General features: G+C 43.9%; 1 protein-coding gene across 1 annotated transcript; it reads left to right on the forward strand.

The window, feature by feature from the left end:
* The first annotated feature begins 4490 nt into the window (after positions 1–4490).
* Positions 4491–6146, forward strand: NANP (N-acetylneuraminic acid phosphatase). The gene is made up of 2 exons (XM_066178586.1): positions 4491–4654; positions 4851–6146. Exons 1-2 carry the CDS (start codon positions 4565–4567, stop codon positions 5544–5546), a joined length of 786 nt encoding a protein of 261 aa, XP_066034683.1. The 5' UTR covers positions 4491–4564; the 3' UTR covers positions 5547–6146.
* The last annotated feature ends 6350 nt before the right edge of the window (positions 6147–12496 follow it).

Here is a 12496-nt window from a genome sequence, read left to right on the forward strand (position 1 = left end):
GTTTCCCGCAGCGCCGCCTCGCCCGCGTGAAAACGAAAACGAAACCGAAAAGGAGGCCGGGGCGGGAGAGCCCCGCAGGGAAGGGGACGGCTCCGGCCCGAGGCCGCGGGGAGCCGCGCTGTGCCCGGCACAAGGAGCGGCGCCTCCGGTCGCCTGCGCTCGGCCCAGCGCTCCTGAGCTTACGGGGAACAAGGGCTCCAAGGCAGGCGAGCGGCTCCGCAAAGACCTGACCCCCGGCCTTGCCCGAGTCGCCGGCGCCGTTTTCTGTTACAGTAACCACACGCTATAGCTCCGCAACACGGCCAGCGGAGAGCAGTGCACACCCAAATATATCCAAACCCATCCAGCCCAAGAACCCCCTCAGAGTCTTCCCCGGAGCGTCAGTCCCGCGCTTCCTTCTCGTCTTCTGTCTCCCCGCTCCGTGTTCATCCATCGCACTGGCGTCACCTTATCCAAAAGACTGGCAGACACTGGCTCCTGCTGTTACTCTCAGTTGCCCATTCACCTGGCTGCAGTCACCTGTCTTAACGTCCTATGTTACCCCAAAGGTTGGGAATTCATGGCCTCTTGTCTCGAACTTCAACCAGGAACCCAATCTGTATTTTAATCCGCAGACTGCAGGCCAAGGCACCTGGATGAGAAGTATTCCTCAACACGCTGAGCTTGAAATACATTATGGATATCACTGAACATGAATGCACTTCATAATAAAGCTCTTACTGGGATAAAGGGGAAAAAATCAGCCACCAAACGGATAATATATTCTGTGGAAGTGGGAAAGAAAAATCCCTAAGATTAGTTTTCAGGGGCTAGATGTAAAGGATGGAGCAGATGACTTCCACTGTGCACACAGGTCACCTACTCCTGATCACCCAGATTTGATTCTCATCCCCTGCAAGGTCTCCCCCCAGCAGAAACCAGACAGCTGTGTAAAAGGAAAACAGCAGTAAGCCTTCCTCAGTACGAGGAAACAGCTTGGGCATGCAGGAAGATCACCTGCTCTCTCACAGTGCCAACATATCACAGTCAGCACTGTGATTCCAGGTCTGTTCCGGCCGGGCGGAGCATGGCAAAAATGAACGGGACGGGAATGATGGAGTGCCTGAAAACAGAACTTTAATGGTGGGCCAGCCACAAACACAGAGACCACACGATTTGAGGGGCAACACCCAAAGGCCCCGGAACCTGGCTAACTTAACATATAAGGTTATCTGAGGGCAGGGGTCCAACCCTGAACAGGGGATAGGGGCATGACTTTATATGTCAAAGGTCCTGAACCAACAGAGAACTTCAGACATGACCTATCTTGGAATGATGCCATTAGCATCCTAATTTCTATATCCCGCCTCCCATGGTCTCAGGTTTATGGCTTCTGCATAAGATATCTGGGCTAAGGTATTATCCATCTCAGCTAGCTCAGCTGCCACATTAACACAACCAAAAAGGAACCCATTGAGACACCAGTGGGGATGCAGGAAAAAAACTATCAGAGACTTCCAAATGCTGAACTCCTAAACATAATCATCAGGGAAAAAAAAAAAAAAAAAAAAAAAAAAAAAAAAAAAAAGACTATGATAAGAATCAAGTAATTCACAATTATTTATGTATGGACAACAAGTTTTCTTTGGAACTGCTTATGATGTTCTTCCTTTTTAAAAGACACCCAGAGCAATTCCTCATTTAAGGATACCGAACTAGCATTTTTACATTATCACTTCTAGAATGTGCAGTATATCCTATGTTTCAGCTTCTCTCCTACTCAGCTTTCCAATGACTGTTCTTTTCCTGGTTCTCAGCTCCTGCGAGGGATTTCCAACCTCTAGTGAGTCTGCAGAAAGAACAAGGAGGAAGTAATGCACTTGCTGATAGATAAATCTATCAGATAAATCTGTCAGGAGCTGATTTATTTGTTGACCCTGGGGTCCAAATAAATAATAGCACATCAAACAGCTGGCTGAAGTTCAACAGCCTTGCAGAGACTTTTCCAAGTTTACACAAAAGCACATTTTACAATTACAGTCATACTCTAGAGCAAACAAACACTTCCCATGCAGAGTCAGTTAGCGAGAAAATTAAAAATAAAAAAAATTAGGATAAATTTCTTTCAAATGTAATTATCATTCATGGCTTAACTGCTTCAATTCTGTAACGAAAAGCTTCTAGTGAAAATAGATACCTTATAAATCTTGTAAGATATGAGCACAAACATTAATTTTATGTAAATGCACCTTTTTCTAAAAGTACACATAGGATCCACTGCTCACTGCCTGCAATGCAGGGCTCTCTGAAAAAAAAGCCATCTTACCAAGTAGAATGAATCCTAGAAACTCAGCTATTTTTAATCACTCTTCCGTGTAAATTCTGAAAAACAGTAATTCAGTAGAGACACATGAAATCCACATGCCTAACACCTTTTCCATCTAAAAAAAGCAAAACTAGCACATTTTATTAGAGCCAGCTAGAGTAATTTTAATAAAACTTCTCCTAATGCCTTAACTACAGGATCCTTAGCCACCTCTGTTTCTTCTCAGAATGCCCCTCTCCCCCTAAAGGCTTGGCTTCTATAGTTTTACTTGCCAAGCTCTTGGGCACATCCTTATGTGATGGAAGACACTGAGTCACATGCAATATGGCCTTGCATGTGACTCAATGTCTTCCATCACCTAAAGAGATTGCTATCAAAGGTGCAGTTTTAAGAACAGAAAGTGGCCTGGAGTGAACCTTCCAGTTTTTTGGTAAGAGATAAAGTTTCTTCCAGCTTTGTGAATTGCAGTGAATGATTAATGTCTAATCAACATTAGCAGTATTAAACAGTAATCAAATTAAGAAAATTTGCTTGCTGGCTGTTCAAAAATACCTTGTGTTTCTCAAAACATTGTCAACGAACATGAATGAGCCTGTTAAACTTCACCTTGGGGAAAATCATCAATTCTGAAACAGCCTTTGGTACAAACACTTAAAAATCTTGTTCTGTGAAGCTGTTCAGGCCTTCCTTCGAACACCTTTGTGATTCATTTGCTCTATAAAAGATTGACCTTTGGAGTTTCAAATAATCCATATGGGCTCTCCAAATAGTGGAGTTACTGACTTTGGCTTTACTAGGAACACTTGCTGCTGGGTGATTCAATCCCCGTGCTGTGGCTGCTGTGCCCACAGGTAACTGCAGAAGGACACGCTCCAGCAGGTAACCAGGAAACCCAAACTGAACCGAATCTTTTGCGTGCGTCTCCTCCTCATCCCTTGTGCAGGTCCCTGCTCAAGGAATGCTTTGGAGTGCACCTGTCCTGTGCACCTGATGCCTTAAGTTTTAGCTTTCATGTTTTTCAGATTCTGTGCTGACTAGGGGTGTAGTTCTGAGCCTCATATTAAGTGCTGGTAGGCTCTCTTCACAGAGTAGGCAGAAAAAACAAATCCTTTTCCGGCTGAAGACCAAGGACAACTTTCAGGCCCAAAAGCATAAACAATGGTGGACTGAAGGGAGGAAAAAGAGGATGGGACCTCACAACCTGAAGCTGTAATCGAACAATTAAACCCCAATACGCAAACAGACCAAAACTTTAAAAAATGTAAGACATTGTTACTGGTCAGTCATTTTGTGACCATTTTAAGTCCACCTTGGATGTGGCCCTGGTCAGGCTCTTGTCCTGCCCAAGGCATATACTAAAGGCCTTTCAATAAATGCCTACTTTATTCTCTAGCTCTGTCCAGTCTCTGTTTCAGGTCAGCCTTTCCAAGGCATCACACGGAATTCTTCGAACTACAGACTTCGACATCTTTGGGCGCCACGCTGCGATCCCGTGCAGGGACCAGATTGGCGCCGCTCCCTAAGGCTGGGACAGGCTTCCCCAGCGGCAGAAGCCGCTGGCCCGGGGCTGGCACAGCCCGCCAAGCTGCTGCCAACAGCCGGGAGCGGGCTGGCCTACCCGGGCGGAAGCGCTGCGGGGGGAATTCTTTCACGGCAAAGCTACTCCCTTGGCAGCATCTCAACAGGTTATTTCCCAATCAACCGCCAGCTGTCCCGTTGCCTCACCCAGAATGCATTCCTACACAGAGGAAAAAAACCAAAGCAAAACACCCCAAATACCGCGGCTGGGCCCACCCACGCCACGCCCGGGATAGAGCCGCTCCTCCTCCCGGGCTCAGCCGCCGCCCCGCCACGGCTCCCTTTGCCCGCACATTCCGCGCCCCGGCCGGCACGGCAAGGGGAGCGCTGCGGTAGCCGGGGCACGGGAGCTCCCGCCGCCTTTCTTCCCTGCCCCGGCCCCACCGCCAGCCCCCAGGAGCTCTCGGGATTCGGGCAGGGTCTCCTCATAGCCCATTCCAGAGCCCTGGGCTCTTTCAACCCTCCTTTTCTGGAGGGACACCCGGAGCGCCGAGCTCCGCCCGCAGCCCAGCGCGCCCCGGGCAGCGCAGTTCCCGCCCGGGCCCCGCCCCGCGGGCCGGACGTGAGGGGCGGGCCTGGGGCGGCCCCGCCGCGCTGTTCCCGGCGCGGGCGGCTCTGCCGGCGGTCAGGGGCGCTCCCCTCCACCGTCCGAGCGGGGCGGCTCTCGCGGGAGGCGGTGCCATGGGGCTGCACGGCGTCAAGGCGGTGTTCTTCGATCTGGACAACACGCTGATCGACACGGCGGCGGCGGGGCGGCGCGCCATCGAGGAGGTACTGCCCTTGTCCCCCTTCCGACGCGGGGCCCGCGGCCACCGCGGCTCCCGGCCCGGCGGCGGCGGTGCCGGTGCCGCGCGTGTCCCGCTCCCTCCCGCTCCCTCCCCCTGCCGACTCGAGGCCGGGGGTCGCTCCCGGGAGCGCGCCGCGCGGCCCCGCAGCGCCCTGACGCGCGGCCCCGCGTCCCTTGCAGGTGATAAGCGCCCTGCAGTCCAAGCACCACTACGGGGAGGGAGAGGCCCGCGCCATCTGCGATAAGGTCCAGGCCAAGCTCCTCAAGGAGTGCCACGATCCCGCCAAGATGTGCATCACGGACCTGCGGATTTCGCACTGGGAGGAGGCGATCCAGGAGACCATCGGGGGGGAGGCAAACCGCGACCTAGCGGCCGAGTGCTATTACCTGTGGAAGACGACGCGGCTGCAGCACCTGACGCTGGCCGAGGACACGCGGGCCATGCTCACCGAGCTGCGGAAAGGCCTCCGCCTGCTGCTCCTCACCAACGGCGACCGGCAGACGCAGAGGGAGAAGATCGAGGCCTGCGCCTGCCAGCCCTTCTTCGACGCCATCGTTGTGGGGGGAGAGCAGAAAGAGGAGAAACCGGCGCCATCCATATTTCATTACTGTTGCGATCTCCTGGGGGTGCAGCCCGCAGAGTGTGTGATGGTCGGTGACTCTCTAGACACAGATATTCAAGGAGGCCTGAATGCTGGCTTGAAAGCGACGGTCTGGTTAAACAAAGCGATGACCGCCCCGGTAGATACCTCCCCCGTACCTCATTATATTATTTCTTCTGTACTGGAACTTCCAGCAGTTTTACAGAAGATGGAGCACAACACTAATGCTAAGTTAGAAACTGACCATATGGCTAGTAGCGATGAAGCACATTGATGATGGTTCCAGCATACTGAGACCTGCTGAGCTGTTAGGTGACACATGCTCTTTTTAAAAATCTGAGCCTAGGAGTTTGAACTCATCTGTGGTCTCTTTTAAACAGCACAGGGATAAATAAGAGCATAGTTGTCAGTGAAAACAGGACAGAAACACAGAATTATATTAATTTAAATGATGCAAGTGCAGTTAATTGAAAGCAACTGCCTCTTGTCTGGAAATTATTTTGACAGACTGTGGCAGAAATCTGTCTGTCTCTGACCTAAGTTGCCAGTCTCTTGTTTTTGTAGTGGAAAAGAAAATTTGAATGTTCTGAGCTTTCACGTGCTTTGCTGACTTGTAAGCTTAGCAGAAGCTTCAGTTCCAACCTTGTGTGCCGTGTGTAAAGAGAAGGTGAGAAAGAGCGTGTGCTACAGCCTGGTAAACCTTCACAATTGATCTGCAGTTTATCTCAGGAACTGGAGTGAATTTCATTATTTTTCAACTATTAGAAATGCTTTACCTTTGATCTTTTTTACAAGTTTTAGATTTTTTTTTCAGACTTTGCAGTGACTTTTCTTTTATGGAACCTGTATCTCTTGCCAAAAGTACTTCAATGTACATCAAAAATTTGCTTTTTTATCGGGGACCATTTATCAAAGGGACTTGATGAATAAGCTTTTACTTTATATTATCTTGGTGCTTATGCAGATACGCAGTATACTTTTAATTCAGATTATGATTTTTGTTGAAATGGATAAAACAGGGATATTTTCAATGGTGTTACTGTACTGTCAGACTCTTCAGAAGCTAATATTGTTCTGTCTGATTTTATCAGTGAATTTTGATCAGACTTGTTGGAAAAACTGTTCTTGGTCTTGCTCAGGTTTATGACTACTCAGATTCAACTGTAGCATCAGTGACTTTTTTGATTGTTTTAATGGCACTGCTATATAATCCCTCCTTATTATATTATTATATTATTATATAATCCTCCAGTTTGCATGTGTAATTCATGTGATTTATTCTGGAGAAAATACAAGCTAGTTGTCTGCAAATGCCTCTCAAGACTCTCTTCCAGGAAACTGGAAGATTATGTCTTATGTATTATGGTACTGGATACAGCTTTATATGTGATATCTCCACTACATGTAGGAGATGATTCTCTAAAACAGTAAGGTTTCTCTTTCCCAGATCATTACATTAATTAATTCTTTTCTGTGCCTCACATTCTTGCTCCATAATGGGGAAGTATTCTCATATTAAATGAAAATGTAAACACTTGTGGGCAAGTCTGTGGTTTTCAACCCTATTTGCTGTATATTCTCCGGGAAGAGTATCAGACCATATATGAAAAATCAAATTTTATATTTTATAATTAATTTCATGACAGATCTGTTGAGAACAGGGGTATTAGGCTACTGGCAGAAGAGTGTCTGGCATGTGGGCAGCAATAAGAAGTACGGAAACCTACTATGAAATGGGTGTGGATATAGAAGAAATTCTATATGCAAGAAATGCTCATGTAAAATTAAACAAAGGAACCTAAGTTAATGCAGTTAAGTCTTGCATAGGATGACAGAGTCAGTTTAGAGGAGGCTGTTACTGGTCTGGGTTGAATTATTTGACAAGGAATTTAGGTTGGATCAAAATGTACTGCTCCTACATTTAGGAGGGGGAAAAAAAAGAAATACTCATTAAATGTGGAGCCCCTTTCTCAACTGTCCATTAGAAAAGGTAAAGCAGTCCACATTCCTTGTCTTACCTGGCCAGGACAGTTGAGATGTCGGGTCAAGGAAGAGTATAGCGATAGCCCCACCTATTTCTTTGAGGAAATGGGCATATACTGGAAACAATCCAGTTACAGTAGTATAGTAACATGAGCCAGGGGCACTGACTTGTCACACCTTCTGAAAGAAGAGGCCTAAGTTAAGATTTTGGTTTATATTAGAAGAGGATAGAAACAGTCACTGGTTTAGCTGATGAGCAAAGCATTGCTTATAATATTTCTTATAACCTATGATTGAGACAAGAATAATAAAGATCATTGAGCCTGTCGGGGATACTGTGTAAAAATAGAAATGTATCCCAAAGATTAGAGAGATCTGTGAAGTAATCTAACCATACCATCTGATACAAAAGCAAAAACTTTGCTTACAACAGCATCCCAAAGGAGCTACAGGGTAACTGTCTCTGCCTTGTTTGCAGAGCCGCAGGGTAGTAGAACTTAGGTCAGAATGAAGTTTCTGATACAGCTGATATTTAAAATAACAAATAGTAATAATTCATGACTCCGTCTGTGGGCTTGAAGGAGATATACAAATAGTAATAATTCACTACTCTGTCTGTGGGCTTGAAGGAGATATAGATATCTATCTATATATATATATTACACCAGGTTACCATTTTTTTAATCTAAGTTGAGGCTCATATTCTCTGGCCACTGCATCATTCTGAAGTGGCACGCAGAGCCTGCTTATTGTAGAAAGGGTCTCTTGTTTTAGAAGAGACTCTTCTTTGTTTTGCACATGGCCAGCCTTTTCTTTTCATCTCTGACTCTGAAAAACCACAGTAACTGCGCACTCAGGTGACAGTGCGGTCTGTGGAGGCCACACCCGAGTATATTTTTCCATTTCTGAGTACTGTGCCAGGCTGGATATGGCTCCTGGTGTCCAGAGAGGGAAACACCGTTATGATTCTCCTATAAAACAAGAAGGAACAGTAGAAGACTTCTCTCTATCTAGGCCCATTCTTAGAAGCAGTTACCCAGTATGCTGGAGGTATCTGGAGGATCTGGAGGTATCTGGAGGATCTCTAAATAAATACTCAAGATGTTTTTCTTGGATGGAGCTCTTGCAGAAAGGATAGTGAAAAATAATTACAACTAGTAAACTGGAAACATAAATGTAGTGATGGGATAATTTTCACATCAGAAACAGGAACAAATCAATTAAACAGTCTATTAACAGTTCCTGTTAAGTTCTGGTTTTGCTAAGTGTTATGCTCTATTAGCTAGGTTATCTAGCTTAAACTATATTGCCAAAACATGCAAAATAAAAAGAGGAAAAAGAAATTCCATCTATATTTTTTAAAACTTTTTTTTTCCAGATAAATATTACTTCCTGAGGTTAATCTACAGTAACTTTGACTTTGGTGAAATGAACTGAAAGAATCGTTTAATGCCAATTGTATTCTAATTCTTGATTTAAAACAACCCATGTACTAGTCTAATAAAAGTATTTTGTTTATAAACTGTAAGTTTGAACACTCTGAATTGCTGTGGATAAATGCGTTTGAGACCTAATTGACAACAAAGGGCAAGAGTTCTGTTTGTTTTTTGAAATAGCACAGAATTAGGATTTAAAATTTGTAACCTCACATTTAGATGTGGTGACTGGGTGTTGTTTCTGTAATTTCAAACAGAGGCTGGCACATAATTACGTATTTATGAACATTCATGGCTGGACTCTGTATGGTGAATTGCCAGCTGCAGTTCAGTGATAGTTGAACCTGACTTGCCAAGCTGAATGCCAGCTCACATAAGCCTACGTGTCCTGACGTCATGGCGTTGGCTGTTGCAACAGCATAAGAACAGACTGCAAGCAGAGAGGATCAAAAAACACAGAAATCTCCAGTCCAGGAGACCCATTCTGGCAGGTTATGGGTGCACAAAAAATATCTGAGCCATCACTACACTGTCCTCTGTGGCTTAGGAGAGGGGGATGTTGCTCACCTTGTAGCTTTTTTGGCTGCAGAAAAGCAAGCTGCTCCCTCAGCGTTTTCTGTTTGGTAATGGAACAAAGAGTCCATTTTCTGGACCTGTGGAGGTAGATGGAAAGGTAGAAAGGTACTTTTAAGTCACTGCAGATGAGAGTAGGACATTAAACTGAGTAAAGGAGGGCTCAGCTTCTATCACAGGCACTTGGCTGTGCCAGCAAACTGTCAGCAGCATCACACTCCTGCACAGCACAACCTTTCTGTTCTTGTGGAGAAAGCTTTGTGCATGTGAGGAATTAACAGTGACAGCCTCAGAAATGAGGGCGTTTTCTTACACAGAGATCTTAGAAAGTGACCTGAATGTTTTATACAGGAAATAAGCACCTTAATTTAGAATACTAAATTAATGCAAAGAGGAAAGATGTTTGGATTAAGGTTAAGGTTTTCCTACTCCCTGCAGCTTAAGGTTTTCGTATTTCCTGAAAGAGAGACAACAGACAACTTGCTGTGCCTCAGCTAACTGCAACCAATTCAATTTGTCTTTTCCTCTGAAGTTTCTCTTACATGACAACACCACTGTTAGGGCTTTGAACTAAATTGAAGTAGTCTGGCCCATCACAGCAATTTCTCCTCTTCACATATGTAGTGATTTCTTTTTCAGCTTCGATTCTGAAATATGCCTGGTTATTGTGAGGCCTTAAAAAAAACAATTTAAAATCCTACCTTAATTCTATAGTAACAAAACTTGTCATCTGGAAATTGTTTAAACATGTTGAGAAGTACGACAGAGAGAAAGGCAATGTATCTCTGCTGTACGTAACATGTACTGTTCTTTTGTGCACAGCTTCTGCCATCAGCCTTGCAGTGGGATTGTCTCCATTATACCCTGCTTTCTAGATCACTCTGTGCACATACAAGAGACACAACAATGCAGAGATGATGTCAGCTGTGCCTAAAGCTAAAACTGCAACTTTTTGCCAATGTTGCTAGGGAGCTAGAACAGAGAATCATGTTGCCTGCTCCATATAGCGTATTTTGACTTTTTATTTCATCTCCTAGAAACGAGGTTGCATGAGAGCCTTCTGCTGAACGGCCATCAAATCCCAGGAAAAAATTGTACTGAAAGAAATATAGAATGAAGCTGTGGTGCTAATACATGAAGTTGCAGTTCTTCAAAAGTATAAGCCATGTTTCTCAAGTCAACACTTCCCCAAAGACTAGAAGATAACATCTCATAGGGTCTGATTTAACACGGGAAAAATATTGCCATTTACATCAGTGGACCTTGACAAGTTTAACTAAGATTTGCATGCTCATTTCTGTAAGGTAGACTGTAAGTGACATCTGCTTTCCACTTCTCCCCCCTCAGCTAATTGATCTTCATAATCTGTTTTATCAGCTGCATTTCCATATCTTTCTGCATCACAACAATGTCTAGCATTTGGGATGAAGTTGGCAGAGGACCACAATAAAAACCACTGGAACACAGCCATCTTTTGTTGCAAGGTCATTTTAAGTACCAGCTTTGCAGCAACTGTGTGCTGCAAGCATGTACATGTTTTAAGTGTTCTTTCCTCCAAACAAACTTCCATTCATATCACACAGATTAGGCAAATTTTTCATTAAAAAAAAAAAGAAAAAAACCTTAAAAATGTTGGGTTGAAAAAACAAAACAGAAAAAAAGCTCTTCTAAACAAAATCTCTTCATCATCCACAGATATATCAGGGTTTGTAAGACAAGTTTCAAATACCAAGTCTAAGATACTTTTCTTCAAGTTTTAAAATTAGTGTTGATGATTGCTTAACTGAAGAAGTGTGTGTTGGGAGGAACACAAAACACAACACATCATTTCAGCAGTTTCCCAGGGTCTGTATAGTGTCTGTCACTGGCCGTCATAATTTTTCTGTCGAATATATTCACGAAAAAACTTTGCCGCACTGAGAAAATCCAACGTATTTGTATTTTGGGAATAAGATTACTAGGCAACATGGAAGTGACCAGAAATGTTAACTTCAACTTCATTTAAACACACATTTTATTTAAAGTATTTAATCTATGAATGCACATTTCGTTATGTGTTTTTTTAATATATATTTTGCCCTGGAAATGTTTCTGTTGCTACACTATCAATACTGCGAAAATCACAGACGGAATTAGGTTGGTAAAGATCTCTGAGATGATCAAGTCCAACCTGTGTGCAAACACCATGTCAACCAGACCATAGCACTGAGTGCCACATCCAGCCTTTCCTTTAAATACCTCCAGGGACAGTGACTTATTTGTGCTGCTGGTGGAGTGGTCTTTGCTGTCAATGCTGTGTTAATGATTTAACTCTGTTAAATCGCACTGGGGTTAGGATTTATCAGGAAGTCTGCAGTGGATGGACTGACAGCCTTTGTTTTCCAAACTGGTGATGCCTTCCATTGTGTTTTGTTTCAGACTTTTAAATGAGAAGGGTCCTGAATGTTCGAAGTCCTTTTCTTTTTTTTTTTTTTTTCCCTTTCAGGAAGAAAATGCATAAACGACACAAACAGCTTGTTTAATTTCCTTTCAGTAGATGTAACTGGGTAAAAATACTTTTCTACTTCCATCCCTCTCATCTGAAGGTACTTTTAAAATGCCTAACAACTTGAAGTCTAAGCTACTTTGATATATTTGTTATCTTTTCCCTGATACTTTGTGACACATTATACTCTGTTTAAAAACCTGCTACTGCTGCAGCCAGAGGTTCTTACTACTGTATAATTATATTTTTACACTGTATTTCTAGTCTGTATCTCAAAATGAAAACAACCTCCAACTTTAGAGATACTTTACTCTGAGATAAATCTATCCAGTTCACAATTTCTATTTGTTTTATTTTGAAAACTGTTCCCCTGTTTAACGGTGCTATGTCCATACAAATGACTTTCCATTTGTTTTTTGGGGTTTTGTTTTTGGTTTTTGTTTGTTTGTTTGTTTCTGTAGAGCAGCAGTGTTTGTACAGATTTGCAGAGTGAGTAGTCTGCAAGAGATGTAGGCAAAACACAGAAGAAAAAACCTTTGACTTTAGGATTTGCATTTCCCACATTTTACAAGCCTTGGCAGATTTTAGGTTGATTTTACATCATTCTCTGCTGCTTAAGTTCTGTTACCAGTGAATGATGAGGAAACAAGACGCTTTTGAATACTGCGTAATGATTTTCAAAGACTCTGCCAAGGAGAATTGTAATTGGCCTGGATTCTCTGTTTGACGCTGTCTCTTACAATATGC

Source organism: Chamaea fasciata, unplaced genomic scaffold (assembly GCF_029207755.1).
Source record: "Chamaea fasciata isolate MVZ Bird 193981 ecotype frontalis unplaced genomic scaffold, bChaFas1.0.hap1 SCAF_3, whole genome shotgun sequence".
Taxonomy (NCBI): Eukaryota; Metazoa; Chordata; class Aves; order Passeriformes; family Sylviidae; genus Chamaea; species Chamaea fasciata.